General features: G+C 38.7%; 1 protein-coding gene across 1 annotated transcript in view; it reads left to right on the forward strand.

Annotated features, from left to right (window-relative positions):
• Nucleotides 1-17,252, forward strand: part of mgat5b (alpha-1,6-mannosylglycoprotein 6-beta-N-acetylglucosaminyltransferase B) — a gene marked incomplete at both ends in the record, with an annotated part of 77,491 nt that overhangs the window by 14,883 nt on the left and 45,356 nt on the right. Inside the window, 4 exons of the mRNA XM_079457418.1 lie at nt 5,423-5,567; nt 12,258-12,367; nt 15,237-15,310; nt 16,566-16,733. Coding sequence (XP_079313544.1) covers nt 5,423-5,567; nt 12,258-12,367; nt 15,237-15,310; nt 16,566-16,733 — 497 coding nt within the window. The remainder of the gene's footprint in view (nt 1-5,422; nt 5,568-12,257; nt 12,368-15,236; nt 15,311-16,565; nt 16,734-17,252) is intronic.

Genomic DNA, 17,252 nt, shown 5'->3' on the forward strand with positions numbered 1-17,252 from the left:
CTCTGGTTTAATAGGCGAGTGGCCTGATCAAAAAAAGGCCTGGATTATGTCCCCACGTTCACTCCTGAGGGCACTGACCTCACTGAACAGGCCCATAATCCCATGAAACGTGCACTGATCTCGCACGGCAGTTACAGATGGACTGTTCATGAGTATCATTTTGAACCATAATATGGCAAATGAGACACCCTGCTGTACTCTGTAAATTCAAAAACCTACAAGACCATATTGTAGACGTAGAACGTACCTGACCTGCATGCCTTCCAGGGAAACCTGAGTATCTGAAGGAAACCCACGGCAACATGCAGAAAACATGTAAACTTTACAAAGAGAGGCCGTACGGGACAGCCACGCACAAATCAGTGACAGTCCTGCTATAAGGCAATAGTGCTTTCTCACCTGAGCCACTGTGCTCCCGAGGGCAGACAACAGATAAGACAAAATAAGGTGAGACTGTTTTGGTGTAAGGCTTACATTGTGTAATATGTCATACAGGAATACAATGTTTATGCTACATAGACAGTATAACTGTATTAAACCCTTTCACCCAGAATTAATACATATATAATCATGTCCTCAAGGACCTTTCACAAAGACACCTGCACACACAAGCATTTAAGTCCCTCATCCGGCTCCAGTCAGCAAAATACAGCCGCATGTGGAAGTCATGAATCAGCCCGAGTAAGATCCCACTGTTTAACAAATCGGGGATTTTCAGCAGACTAATAAATACATGAGGAAGCTGAGGCAGCATGTGTTAGCGGGATTAGTTTGATGGAGCCAGACACTGTTCACAACATTCACCGATCCCTAGCTTTACAACAAAGCCAACCTCAAAACAAGACAAACATCAAATTTAACACTTAAGGTTCAGAGCATCATGTATAAAACTCGCCGTAAATTTCATCCTTAACATGTACGTATGCACAAAAGCTAGGTTGCCCAGAACCTGCGCAAAAATCCCTTTGTATATCCCAGTCATAGAAAAATTGTATGTACGTGCATCTCCACCTCGTCTCCTCCCCGAAAGTACCATCTGTAATTTAGATCCTTCAAATACAGTTGTATTTTTCATAATGTTGTGGAAATGCCTTCACACGACATCAAGCTCTGTACAGCTGTGGTTGTACAGAAAACTTATATCATTACTTTTCAAACCGGACAATGGGCCGAGTACAGCAGTGTCCACCATAATATTGGAGAGCGCATCATTGATCATTGTTCAGGCTAAATATTTATACACTGCTCAAACAAATAAAGGGAATACCTAATCACAGCTCAACACCAAGTCAGTTAACCCTCAGGACCATCAATCAACCCAGTATGGAAGCATAAGTGATTGTGAACCATTTTCACTTGTTTTGGTGCAAATAAAAGTGACAACAGGTACACTGTAGAGGCAACAACAAGGGTGGTCTTGGGGACGACCATTCTCAGAGGGTCTTAAAAACCTCCATGTGCTATGAAGTACTGGGATGAAATCCTCAACTCTATTGTCAGATCTTATGCTGGTGCAGTGCAGAGCCCTCCTGGTGCATGATAATACTCTAGGCTGTTTCTGGATGATGAAGGCATTGATGACATTGACTGGCCCTCACGTTCCCCAGACCTAAATCCAGTTGAGAACCTCTTGGATCTCATGTATCCAAAGCCATTAAGCACCATAGACTGCCCAGGATCTCACTTATGCTCTGATCCAGGTCTGAGAGGAGATTTCACAGGAGACCATGTACCATCTCATCAGGAGTACGCCCAGACATTGCAGGGAGTTCATATGAGCACGTAGGGCCATACACATTACTGACAAACATTATGAGTTAGTTACTGTGGTAAAACTTATTATTGGGTTCCCACTAGTTATGCAAAGTATGCAAGTGAAGAGATTTAACCTGGATATTTTGTTCATTGAGATCTAATGTAGTGTGACTTAGGTGTTCCCGTTATTTTTTTGAGCAGTGTATTTTCTCATAACCCGATACATTGTGCACCAATAACATGCACTTCTGTCATAAAACATAGCATGCCGCAGAAAGTGATCAAGCACATCCACTATAAATATGACAAAATTTATATAATTTTCTTTAGCTTCTGCGTAATGTAAGAGTTTAAAATCTAAAACTTTTTTCACTCAAGGAAAAGAGTGTGTATGCACAGTCAAGAGCATCTGTACGGTGTACACATATTTACGCCAATATTTTTTTTTTGTAAATCCGGATTTGTGTGTGGAAAACAGCATAGGCACATTTCCATGCCCATTTTGTGCATACGCCTCGTTTATACATCAGGCCCTGGTCAACTTCACCTACAAATGAAGCCAAATTAAAAAGGAAATTAAAATCATGTTTCGCACATGAAACTTTAAACAGTATATTTCACCATTTCCGAAAATATTAAAAAACTAATCGGCACATCATGTGACATTAAACTGCTACTGACTGTAGTTAAAATGTCCCCAGAATACGTCAATGTTAATTTTATGGTGAACATAAACTTTCAGATAGATGTCCTAAAGTCCACAGGTAAAGCAAATAAAAAAAATCTTGCTCTGAAGAACAGTACGATTCTGAACTAGAGGAACATTATATTATGTACAAAGGAAGACATTAGGCCTATATATTTTTGTTTAACATTGTGAGTGCCTCATAGGCCTGTCCTGGGCCCACCACAACAATGACATATTTAGATGTCTCCCTTACCTTACCATTGATTCAGCTCACCACTACAGACCCTAAATGTGTATGCATAAGAAGGGTATCAGCTAGCTATAGAATAAAAGAGCTTGAATTGAAGATTATTAATATTAACCAAAATATACCAAAATCAGATTTTGAAGGTTAGACCAGACAATTCTTTCAATGAAAGTAGAACAGTCTTCCCCGGAAGAAAATATTCCCTACTGAAAATACATTTCTTTAGAGTTTATGTCAATTTGCATTGATGGTTAGTGCGGATTTGATGTTGACCTTGTTATTTAGCCCACATAGCCATCTTGCATGTTAAACTGTATGAGAAACCTTCTTAGTACACCAGTACACCAGCTAACAAGTATAACATTTGATGGAGAACAGTTGAGTTGTTTTCTCAGATGAGACACACAGAAATATTAGCTGTATTCTATATTCATTTTCTTTTTTTTGCACAGATACACAAATGCAGAATACCATTGAGCTCAGTTCTATCGGTACAAAACAGAGAAGACATTCTCATCAGATTAAGAAGCCCCTAACCACCATCTATTCTTGTAATTAAGCAAATGCTGTAGGGTTTCTATATGTAGTCTTTTGATAGGGTCGACTTTCTCATGCACAGTAATGACTGAACTGAGCCCCTGGTTTCACTATCTACAATACTTTGCCTGCTTAATAAGGTCGATTAAGGAACACAAAGGGAGAAATTTATAGTCGAGCTTAATGCTATCTGCCACTTCACAGCGTGCCTCTTCTGATTCAGTATTTGATAAAAATTGCATGAATTGCACTGTCTCTGAAAGAAGTGTTTCAGGCGATTCTCAACCGAATATATACTGATTGTATTTGTGGTAGTCTGTCGAATTTAAATAAAACAGATTCGAATTTAAAAGACAAGGCAAATGTTGATTTAACTAAATATACTCAAATATATGTCATGGTTTTGATAAGGGCTGGGTGAAGTTCCCAAAAAAGCATATCACAATCTTCATAACAAAGAATCTCGATCCACGATCTGAATTGAAATACAGGGTTGTACATTACTGTAGTGAGGTAGGCGGGACGAGACTCGAGATTCGAGGCCGGTGATATCGAGTGTCAGCTGTACAAGCAACGGTCTCATATCACAGAGGAGTTTGGGAGCATAAGAGGACGAGCGACCGGACCGTCAGGGAGATAGTACAAGGCCTTGCTTTTAGTTGTGGTTTGTGTGTGTGGTTTGAGTTATTCCACAGTTTAAATGAATATACTGTCATGTTTGGTATCTACACAAAACCAGTTACTTTAGTAGCCATTCAATATGGGACACATTAAATAGCAGTTACATAGAACACTTGCTGCATCACACATTTGCATACAATTCATTAGAAATAATATTCAAGACTAGAAAAATAGTAAAATAGGCAAACGTTGGCCAGATGGTGACCTCCTCCAGTGAATTTTAGAAGTGTGCTTCCATGCATCCATAATGCCCCCTAAAAACCTGTTCCTAGCTGACCACCAAATTGGTTTTAGACACTTCAGGCTGGACGCGTTTAGAGGATTTTCTGGGTGGCTGAACACCGGCACCACCATGTTTACATTATTTTTAGAACCCTCTGGGTTTCACAGTAAAGGCATCACTTTTGGTATTGTTACCCATAACTGAAAACGCAGCCATTGTTCATCACACTAATGTCACACTGTTCATTTCCCTACATGGAACAACAATTTACTGGCATGTTGACTGTCCACCTTCACAAAGATTCATAATCCGTTCCATGATACAATACATACTGTACAATCTGTGCACTTTATTCCAAATCTTCTGTTGCAACAGGATAGAAAACAAAATGAGGGTAGTGATTTACTGACAACCTCTAAGCTCTAAAAGCTTGTATGTAAATCGCATTCCTTCTTAAGACAATGCAGATCTTAGAAAAACCAGGCACAGAGTTCTTTGTCTTGTTCTTTAAAATATATTCGTCTGTAATGTTCTTATCGTTAGCTTTGATCGTAAGATGCATTTAGTTCAGTACGAAGCTAGCAGATCTGTAGGCCTTCAGACCTCACAGTTGTAGATATGTTCTGTTTAATTGGCCAGGTGAGAGACATCCATTGACTCCTTCCAACCAGCGCCTCGAAATAGACGGTTGGAGCTCCGAGATGTGATATTAAACCCCACTGTCATCCTAATTGGTCCCTTTTTCTGTTTTGTGCTGCTTGTATTGTTTCTTCAGATATGAGAGATGAAGTGGCTAATATGAGGCTTTTAAAAGCACCCCACAGCCTGCCCTGTTGCTTGTATTATGTATAAATGACACTGATATGACATCGGATTGGGCCATTCCATGAATTTCCGTCTTGATTTAGCTGGTGGACTAATAGACCCTATAGTCTCACAGTCTTTTACTATACAGGTAGTTATTTACTAAATATTTATACAAACCAACAAATCAATCATATGTGGTAGCGTGTAAAATTGAATTTATCAAAACCTTCAAAAGAGCTACTGTAGAAGAGAAGATTTTTGAGTCAATTGCGAGTCAACCTTTCTTAAAAGTATTTTTTTTGGCGTTCCATGTGGGGAAATAAACAAAGTACAATGAATGACAAAGTGTTGCTTAACAATGGCTGCGTTTCCAGTTATGGGTCACAACAACAAAAGGTTTTTAATGAGTAAAAGAGCGATGAAATAAGTTGTAGCCTTAGTCTGATTTAAGTGAAATGACATACTGTATTCATCTTTTTGACAGTGTTGGGTGGTCTGGAGTCTCGTGGTGTCCTGCGAAAGATCAGCGATATGTTGGAGATCATCATGAAAAGGATCGACACCCTATCAAAGCTGAGCAACAACAGCGAGTCTCAGAGACTGGAGGAGTTGAGCTCCGCTCTCCACAGGTACACCTTCACACGCTCATGATCAGAGCACAGCACAGCTCGGCTCAGTCAACACCTTCACGCTCACGATACAGCAAAACAACACCTCGGCTCCGTACACTCTTGCTTCAGTTCATGTTGACATGATTGGAGTCAGGAGGTGTAATTAGCACGGGGAAAATCTGGAATTTCTGGAGGCGCTGACTCTTTGAGCTCTTTAGTAATATTTCTCCTAGAAAACAACAAGATGAAATGAACAGAAAACAAAACAATTGCTGAAGGTACAGACACGATGGGCCCTATCGTACACCCGGCACAGTGCTAGTTTCAGTCCAACGCAGATCTCATTTTCCCGTCCTGCGCCGCCTTGTTTAAATAGCAAATGCATTTGTGCTCATTTGAGCGCCCGTGGGGGTGTAGGTCTGAAAAAGTGTGCTCAGGCGCCTTTTTGGCCCGTTGCTATTTTGAGGAACTGAAAAACACTGCGCCATAGACCAACTCACACCTGATCTAAAGTCTAAAATCAATGGCGCAATATTTGTTTAGTTAAACTAGCAAAAGTGGATTCGGACACACGCGTTGAATGCACCTAGGCTGTGCGCTTTAAACCATGTGCTTAGATCAGGATTAGACGATTGGTTGAGAAATAGGGCCCGATGTGTTCTGTTGGACTTGGGCATGGTACGCATGTGTGCATACTGGAAACATGACATCAATCATGTGTCAGTTCATTTGAAAATGGGTTTATTACAGGTCTGGTTTATTCATTGCCTCTGTAAAACCCTTTTGAAACGTGAGGCACGATTATGTGACAAGTCGCAAGCGTCATTAAACTATAGATTTATAAACATAGGCATGTGAGAGGACTGTGTGCCATTGCAACCCCCCAACCCCAAACATTATAAACCACAAACTAAAGAATATTATAACACGGACAGCCCACTGGCAAGTAGGCCTACCCATTGGATTTTTTTTGGTCAATAGGTACCACCATTGTTTAACATTTCAGTTGTGATTTGAACTGTTTGCTCTTCATATTGTTATATTTGCACAAAAAAAACTCAAAATCATTGGAATTGACATGGAATCATTGGGTGATTTCAACTTTCAACGATGACTCAAAAGGAAACTTTTTAATTAAATGTTTCTCATCTCAGAGAAACGCACAGCACTACTTGCTTATAAGTTATTTGAGACACTTCCTAGAGTTTTCACCTGTCACCATGGAAACAAAAGCCCGGCAAATCAGACATTCAGAAGGATTCTGGTGCCACCGCTTAGACATGATTTCACCAACAAATCACATGCAAAAAAAAACACCCACATTGCTTAGAATCCTCAATATGAAACTAGTTAATTTAAGTGGTGTTTAAAATATGACAAAGACAAAGTTCCCACAAAAAGGAAAAAATCTCTCATAATTTAGACACCTTCATACAATTCGAGATGTATGTGACTTCTCTTCATCAGCTTAACACAACTGAACTTTTAAGATATAAAAGGTCACTATATGTCCCAACTTGTTTGAAGCTCAAAAAGCACAAACATTAATCATGAAAGTAAATTTAAAGGTTTATAAATGTCTTCTGAAGCAACACATATGTTTGGGTGAGAAAACCTTTAATATTTTGAGCTTATTTAACAAAACCGAAGCCTATAATGGAACCAAATTGATTTAGTTAGTCCATAACTTCAAACACAATCTCACTGCAAAAAACATAACTATTACACGATGTGGCCTATTTTGGCACATTCGTATGAACTTTTCAGTACGATTTGCATTCCCGCCGGTGACGTTAGATTTAGGGGTGGGGCTTCAGTATTGCTTTTTTCTAGAATCGTACAAATTAGCCACCTCGTAAAATAGTTACGAATTCCCAAGACATCAGGTTATAACTTCAAATGTAATTGGTTCGGGCGTGTCTAATACTTTGTAGTCAAAAAAAATAATAATGTCACCGGACACGCAAGAATCAGATGCTTAGTAATGGATGTATGCTAATATTGTAATGGGTTACATTTCGCTAAGTTGTCTTTATTATGATAGATGGATGCATATGCATTTTGGAGCTTTAACAAGTGGGACCTATACAAGACCATAAAGTGAGTTATTTAAAAAAAACTTCAAAATTTCGGGCCAAACTAATCCTTTAAAACAAAAGATTCACAAACTTTTTATAAAACCTATTTTAAATGGTTTAAACGACATTGGCAAATGAAGAAAAAATTTATCTCAGAAGTACAGGGATCTCCAAAGTCAAACTTGTGTGTGACATCAAGGCCTAAACCCTTTGTTGTCTTCAGCTGTGCAGTAAGAAAGATCAGGGGTTTGTCGAGGTGTTTTGTGAGCATTCAGCTCTACGAGGTGACATTTATTGATAGTGACAGAGTTGCTCATGGAGGGGAGCTACTCGGTTCAGCATGACTCTGGGAGCCGCAGGGCGCGAGGTTGCAAGCGGCTCATGCGAGCGGTATTATGAAGAAATCAAAGTCTCTGCATGAAGCAATGATGACACACATTCCCTTCACTTACTGAAAAAGAGGTCCCTGTTTGTCTGACAGAGATTTAAGTCTCTTGGGGCAACTGAGATAAAACCTATTAATGTTGGTGATAAGGCGGATGTCAGAGTTAACCTAAAGTAGAGGTGCAGTGTGTACTCTTAAAATGTAAATGATCAAACCTTTATGATTTCTGAAAGGTCAGGAAAGGTGTACTGTATTTGGGACTCTGCCCTATTTCCGAGTTACTTAATCAACAGAAGCCAATTTGTGACATTGTCTATGTAGCTCCTTTGTAGAAAATGCCAGATTTCATGGCTTTTAAAGCACACTATACGTTCTTCTCATACTCAGATCATGCGAAGATAACATGGTTATCTCATCCAAACTCATCAGGTTTTGCACAAAGGAGAAGTTCTACTGTTATTAATGCAAAAGAGTGGTATTGCCAAATAGTTTGATATGCAGCTATGAAATTCCAGGGTGTACCCTTGCTGTGATCCAAGATGCTGGGAGAGACTCCAGCCCTCCTATGCAGAGGATTTGGAAGATGAACAGATAGATGGAATTTATGATGTATTTGGTTTGTTTTCACATAATTGATCCCCTTATGTCCATCGCCAGTTGGGCGCCATTGTATTAGACAAGGATTTGTATAGTTTTCTAAATTAAAATCTGAAAATGGACTTCTACTCTGGATTGGCGATTATTCTCTGTTGATGTCAGTGTGACGGTTTGAGCAGAACATCCATTAACCCCCAAACTCTTTGGAATAAACAGCTACTTTTATAAATCCAATCGTTTTCCAGTGAAAAAAAAGAAAGCCGAACCCTCTAATTTGTCTCGTTCAATAACATATCATACACTTACAGACGTTTAAAAAGTTTCAGATAGTAACACACTAACTGATCAAATCTACAGACTGGCACAGACTTTCTGCAACAAATCCAGACTGAAAATCTGGGCAAAATCTAAGCAAAAGTCTTTTAGTAGTGTATTTTAGACTTTAGTTTTATAACTTTGAAACAAAGGCTCAACTCTTCCTATGATAACCCAGAATACATTTGATCAGAAACTGCATCGTACTCAAAAAAACTAAATCAAAGTAAACAGTACCCACCATCAGTCTGCATCTCTAGGGAATTTATGATTCTGTAGCAGATTGAATCCGATTTTAGATGTCGGGCACAGATGAGCAATTTACTGCTGGATTTGACAAAAATTGAAAAGTTAATGGAATGGAATCTTTGAAATACATTTCATTTGAGGCCTTTTGGTTCGACAAAACAAGCCTCCGATTTGTATTTATCTTTCCAACTTTTTACAGACAGTGACACCATCATATGCTATAACCACTTTTTAGCTCTGTTATTGTGGTGTTATTATTTTCAGATTTATCTGCCCCTGAACAAAAAGTGATCTGAATATTAAAAGTCCCTCTATCCTCCGGAGATCTTTTAACCGAGTAAAATTGAGGTTCTTGGAACTCTGTTAAGCTCATTTTAGTCTGGACCTTATGGGAAGGTGAAACGCATTATGGTTGAAGATCCATTACTCAAGTTTAAACACTGCAATTGATGTTTATTGAACATCATCATCACTGTGCCCTTGAAGAGACTCTTAGCTCCAGTTTACGCCAGACTGTGTGTTCATATACTGAAGAAGTTGCATTCAAAGGTGTTTTAGAAGTCGTAACATTTTACAAATATATGATTCTGTGTTACACGATCAAACATTTCTAGATTATATGGATTTTCCCATATCTGGAAGGGTTTGTGTCTTTTAAAATAATCCTAATTTCATTTATTTTTTGTTGCATAATAAGCGAGACGCTTCCCCCAGGGTCCTGATCCTCCTGTCAGGGTTTATTTTGCGTCAATGAGCAGATGACTACGCATTATGCCTTACTTATGTTTCCTCCTTATTAGAACCCAAGTTTAAAATATCTCCGATCATTTCTAAAGCAGTCAACAGCGAGGGAATAAAGTCGCTACCGACTTAATTGCTGTAACGTCTGTCTCTCTCCCGGGGCTCGGCCTGAACGTGCCAAACAGCGTTTTCATTATCTCCAGGTATAAACGGTGTCAGTGCAGAGACTCTACTTCTTTCATGCTCCAAGCAAATCTCAGACAATTAGCATGTCCGATGGGTAATCACACTATTCAAGAGTGATACAATACAAAGGCACAACAAATAGAGAGAAATCTGCTGTAGCACAAGCTAGATGGCACGTTTGGTTGAATACATGTGCAGGTAGGCATTCATTCAGATTAGATACAAGCAATCATTTAGTTATGATTTTTACATGTGTTTGCCATGAACAGGGTTTGCTCCTGTCATGATTCCGCTATCATGTCATGTTTATTCTTGGTCTTGCAGCGGAGTCATGGCATAGCCTTAGGTTTTGTGTGAGAAAGACATGGCTTTGTTTTGATTCTGACATGCCATGTGCTTTCTCGTGTCTCGTCAGTGTTTCCCGCCTTTTGTCTCGTTAGCCTTCCCATTAGTGTTCCATTACCTTCACCTGCCCCTTAGTAATTATCCTGTGTTTGTTCCCCTATTTAATGCCCTCTTGTCTATTGTCTTGTGCTCGTTCGTTGTACTTGTATGCCTGTACTTGTTACCCTGTCTAAGAAGCCTTGTCCGGAGAGAAGTATTTAAGTTTATCCTAGTCTTGTGAGTGTTTGTTTAGCCTTAGTGTTTTAGAGTTGTGTTCTAGTTTAGTTTTCAGTTCATAGTATTAGTTATTGTGTACTGTCTTTTTACCCCCTCGAGGGTTTTTGTTTTCTGTTTATATATATTAAAGTCCTTGTTAACCCCTTCATCCCCGTTTCGCTGCCTGCAATTGGGTTCTCCTTGTCCATTCCATAACAGCTCCGTTTCTGTAATGCATTTTTAAACAAATATAACATCTTGTTATCATTTACTTGTCATCACGATATTGCAAACCCATGTTTTTCCCTTTCTTTTCTACAAGGAATGTTGGACAGAATGTCTGAGCTGCTATAACAAATCTAGATGATGATTTATGTCATATAAGCATATGGCTCGTAGACTATATATACAAGGAAAGTCATCCTAAGCAGCTGTCATGTCCATGTTTGCCTCCAGACAGTTCTTTCAGTCATAGAAGACTTGAATAAGAGAAGACGAGTCACAAGAAATCATTATAATTCCAGACAACATTAAACCTGACATCCATTTTCACCGGAAATAGAAGTTTGTTTCAGCATACTTTGATTTGCGACATTTTGGATGGATATTTTGCGAATTGGGAGTCAGGGAAAGGTCAAATTGCTTTAAAAAGAAAGTCTTTCTTCTCGGTTGTTGTAGCTACTGAACATGCTGAAAGGTTCACAATGCTCCAGACCTCCTCCCCAAGAGAGCATCAGTTGTTTGCGCCATTTTACTGGAAGGCGGGACTTACATAGCTAAAGTGGCCATACAGAGTGGTGCAGAGATTACATTTTTTTATGCAAATCCGGGAAGCGAGTTTTAGCACTGCCCATTCCTTCGGCCCAAAGTCTACAGGTTTTTTGAATGGGTTTTTTGGTAAATCGTCTGCAGTAAGAGTCGTGGTTAACAAAAGCTCAAATTTTTTTCAGGTTTTAATCTATGACATAAAGCAAACCAGTTATAAACCTCTCGTGGTTGTTGGACGTCATCACGCATATACATCTCACAAATAATGCAACACGGACACAAATCTTTAAAAACTTGGATGGGGATTCCTTCACGAAGTGTAAATACTTACCAGGGAACATGTTTTTAATGAGGTTTGAGAAAGTTGTTGGTGCTTGGTGGTGGTGACGTTGATATCGAGAAAGCGTAGTGCGATCTGTTAATAGCTTCATGTTTTCTTTTTACTTCTGCCAATTGTATTTAGGCTTCAAAAATTACAAATGTTGTGTTCATCTGTAAAGATTATCTTGAAAAGTATCATAAACCTTAATTAATCACAGATCTTAGTTTTTACTTCCAAAAGTGTGGCATATCAGGTTTGATGTCACCGAAGCCAAGCGTCATTGGTTATCATGTGTCATGCGATGCATTATGACAGAAAAAAACTGTTTGAAAACACAACCACATGGGGGCTGAAAACTCAGATTAAAATGTCTGTCCAATCCTCACCCACAGCAACTCTTTGATGTGTGAACTACTCTATTAATAGCACTGTTGTTGATGGACATCATCTCTCTCTCACTTTCTCAGGTTCCAGCCGGTAGGTCTGGTGGAGCGGATCCAGGCCATCGCCCAGAATGTGTCAGACATGGCTGTACGAATGGAGCAGATTCTGAAGAGGATAAACATGCCAAGCAGAGGTGTATATCTATTATCAATGCTGTTTTGGTGGCAAAGACACATGATGTAAGAGAAAAGAAAGATCGCAAATGGGAGCTCTTGATCTCAATTGTGTCTCCGAGGCACTAATGAGATTAAATTAACAGATAAAAGTCCCTCCTGAGAAGAAGACGCCAGTAATCTTAACACCGTCTCAAACTGTTACCAAGGATACCAAAGTCTGTAATCAAAAGTCAGACGTTCTAGTTATGATCTCATTATCTGAGTTAGCAGTCGTGCAAGCCCTTGTCCTGCGGTTGTCTTAAAACTATTTTGATATAACACATTTAGACAGAAACATCATCGGTCAATCAAATTTGATACTTTAACATCAGCGAAATTCATAATATCCGAATCTGTAAAAGCTCAACCTCAGAGCAATAACAAGTTCCTTCTTGGTTACCTTATTGCACATAACAAGAAAAGGGAAGAAAAAAAAACTTTCGTGCTTTATGAGCCAAAATTATACGAATGAGCCCTGGGCTGAGATCTGGGCTCTGTGCCATTTTTGTCAGGACAATACATTCCCTCTTTATCATTTCATGCAACTCATTTGGAATTCATAGCTATAATGCCAATCATCCTTTCTGTACGGCGAGCCCCACTGTGTCACGTGATGGCGCTTAATAAAGATTGCCAACAGACCTTGGTGAAGATCCAGCAGGTTTTAATTGAGCAAAGTGAACATATGTGCAGGCCGGGTGGGAGGTTTATTTACGCTTCTTAAATAAATCAGACTTAATTCTTACTTGCAAGCTCTGACATTCCAACAGAATGTTAGAAGAATTATTCTAAAATGAGGGAACACTGCATGTATTGTGTCAATGAATGCCTTTTTATAAGTCAGTCATTTTTGTAGGGGTAACCACATAGCCTCATGGGTAAAACATGTATCATGTGATCAATATCAAACCAGATATGATTTTCTTTTAACTCATATTATACTTGATGTTTTGAAGCAATATCCTTTGCATTAGGCCTTTTAAATGATTCACTTGAATTATCTGATTCATTACATCAGATGGTTCATTTCATATCTAGGTTACATTCTATCCAACTGCTTAAAAGCAAATGTATTATTTTAGAGCTGCTTTTATTGGTAGATTCGCTCAGAGATAAGAGGTAATGAAACAAGAAAAATATTATTATTTGAAGAGTTTGGTTTCAAAAATCATGTTTTTTTTATGTTATCATGTTTTAATTGTGTTTTATTGTGTAAGTTGGCTTAAATCCAAACAAACAAAATGCAGTTTGATTGATATTAATTGGAACGCACATTAAAAAATATATGATTTTTGAAAATCTGATTTTAGAACCAAACTCTTCATTTTGAAGAAGGCAGTTTGTGGGACCTAAAAACAAACCGATACAGAAATCGCAGATCAATATTTTACCCATGTTCTTTTTTCAAATATTGTTTATTCACATGTATAATATGTAAACATTTCAAACATTTCACCAGGTAATTTAGTTGACTAAGCAAAGACTAAAACTTGGCACATAAATAATAAACTGTGAATTGCATTACACAACAGCCTCGATATGACTGCCAGCCCGAGCCAAAACATAGCTGCTGTTTTTAATATATCATGGCAGTCCTTCTGAAACCCCAGATGGAGAAATGGAAAAAACACTTTACTTTAATATTTTACACATATACTGTGTAGTCAAAGTTGAGAAGCACTTTTTAATTCTTTCTATTGGTTGGATACTTGGAAACCCAGTGACAAACGTGATTAGTAACTTATATCAATGATTTATGGCAAACGAAATATGGAGATACAAGGTTTCAGAAGGGCGACATTTTCAATACACATCAATAAGAAAGTGTAGCGGAAAGGTAATGGGATTCAACATAGTCCAGATTCACACCTGAATCATCCCGTTATCCCACATTATGTGTCACACTGTTTCCAGACAATGTAGCTTCAACTGATAAAAACTATTTCTCAGTGGATGATACGGCTGTGGGGTTTGGTTTAGTCTGAAATGGCGACAATGATTCATTCATTCTGTTGAGACAGATGCTGTTTTTCCCTCAGTGTCAGTCTGTTCCTTCAAACAAAGAAGGTGTCTTATACAACTTATTGTAGTGTCTTTCTATGTTCGGTGATGTTTTAATATACACATGCAGTGTTCCATTCTGTTCTTAGATTTGCCAACCCACAAGTGCATTCGGTGTCAGACAATATAAACTATAACTCGCAAATTATCTGAGCTCAGCAATAGCTATAGATCTATAGATCTACAGAGTGTTATAGATCTATGCCCAACAATTGATGTATGTCTGTTCCTCCAAAGTTGGTTTTTAATTAAACTGAAATTCTCCAGAGCTGAAAAAGAGCAAACTCTGAGCAATAACATTTCCTCTGGGTAAATATCCTACACAAACAGCCCTCCAAGTCAAACCGCTTTTGCTTTAGGGGGTTGTGCGTGTTGTGTTTTCATTGCTGTTTACTGTCTGTTCATGAAGAATCTCCCATAATTCCCTGCTTGATTGATCTAATCTGGCCTATTGGATGAAGAAGCACCATTAATTAGGCTAACTGGGACCACCGGCTACCATTGAGCGATGGGAATTAATGAAGGCAATGTTTTTTTCTTCAGTCTTCACAAAGCAGAACCTTACCAAACCCCAAAGCAAGCCTCACGCAGACAGTGCCAGCGCCACTTTCATAATGCTTAATAAAGAAAGCGTAGAGGAAATTGAGGAGATGGGAGCAGATATGCAGGCTCTCCCAAAGCCTCATTAAAGCAGAGAGGAGTTTAGTCCCACTGGCTTTCCACAGCTCATAGTGTTGAAGATTGCTACAGTATCGGACTGTGACAAGCTGTCTTTTTCATCTGCAGGCCGAGATGGAGTTACGGGCCAGTGCGAGGTCCCCAAGGATCCGGGGTACCCGGATTGTGCCAGTAAAGTGGATGTGAGTTGACACAGAGATTCTTCTGAGAAAGTCGCACACTCCTTTTACACTCACATGTTTGCCTTAGAGAAAAACAGATTGGTAAACGCAACACAGACACCCGACAAATGGATTTCTTGTGGGATGTTTTCACACCTGTTCCATTGATTGATGATGTGGTCTGTTTAGATGTCTGTGTGTTGTTGTTTATTCTAGCACAGTTCATCACAGTTCATCGTGAACTGGTCTTAGAGTTGGCAATATAAATTCAACAGGACTTAATCGTTATTTCTAAAGCTTAAGTAATATCCATTTTTATCATAAACATTTTCTAATTCTAATGTAATAGCAATAATATAAACAAACGTTACTGCACATGCGCACTTTACTGGCCCGAACTTTACTTCTGGGACAAATTCGCAAATAATAGAGTCAATTATTTCTGATAAAAAGCAAAAGAAATAACAACTAAATGACATTAGCAAGTTAAAAGTATGTCTAGCCATGTATGTTAACAGTAGAAGAACCGTTACTTGGCTTAACTTAAATGCGACAAAGTTATACAACCCAGCCAACAAAATATAATCAAATCTACAAATTGTTTATTTCATACAATCAATGTACAATAAAATTGATAAATAATAATAATTAATTAAAATAATAATTGTTATATTATTTGCCACTAGCCAGATAAACAAACACAGACCGGAAGTCCACTTCAGGCCAGGCGCGTGTGTCCAATAAAACTGTCTATATTAATACACCTAAATGATATTAGCATCATGTTTGTGCTGTACAGTCCATGCCGCAGTTGCCCCTGACTTGCCCAATGGAGACCTAAAGATAAAGGTGTTTTATTGGACTGCTCAACAAGGACTCTAAGACAATTGGCACTACTGCTTTGTTTTCTGTAAAACCGCTTTGAAAAATGTTACATTATATTGTGAAAGTGTATAACTTGACACCATCATCCATGTGCAGTGGCTTTTAAATGAACGCCAGTTTAAACATTTGTTCAGCACTTCTTCCCAGAAAGAATCCTGAACGAGCATTTGAGAAAAAAAGACCACGCAAAGCAGCAGGCCGTGAAATCCACGGATTACCCTCCTCATCTCGAGTGCACAGGCATTAAGATGAAACTTAAACAAACCTGAAATTTATCGTGACTAATTTGTCTTGTTCCGCCATGTCAAATTTCTCATCGTGACACAGTCAAAATCGTACGTTATTAAAACGTTATATTTCAATAGATGTTTCTCATGTCCTAATGTTCAAGTGGATGAGATCCAGGTGGACGTCGGACCCTTGCTATGCCTTTTATGGAGTGGACGGCTCTGACTGCTCTTTCCTCGTCTACCTTAGCGAGGTCGAGTGGTTCTGCCCCCCGCTGGCCTTGAGGAACCACAGTACCCATCCAACCACCAGCACCCCACCAAAGAGACAGGTGAATGCCTCAAAACAGATCACAATTTCAATTCATGATTCCTTGCTACAGAGAGACCAGATGGGAGTCTGTGAGGAGCAATGGTGGCGAATTGAACTTTCTATGATTCTGTTTTAAAACCCGTTGATCTGTCTGCATACAGTGCAGCAATGTGTAAAGCATTTCAACCATATACTGCTTACAAATAAAACAGTTGCTAGAATGTATTTATTTATTAAAGTTATAACTTGTATATATCGTATGCTGTATAATTTACAATAATAATAATACAATTATTATTATTGTTATTATTATTATTATTATTACTGCAATTACATTTGTGTTCAGCCTTAGCCAGCATCTAAACAAACTAGTTTTTGTGTGCCTTTTCACAGGTTTACTAACTCTCACAGTGAGTCATTTGAAGGTTCCAGCTGTGTAACTTACACACAACATCATTGAACCATGCCAGGCTGAAATGAGACATTGCCTTTATTACATTTATTTATTTATTTCTGGGGTATAATATAGTGTTTTCAG

This window comes from Barbatula barbatula, assembly GCF_947034865.1.
Source record: "Barbatula barbatula genome assembly, chromosome: 5".
Taxonomy (NCBI): Eukaryota; Metazoa; Chordata; class Actinopteri; order Cypriniformes; family Nemacheilidae; genus Barbatula; species Barbatula barbatula.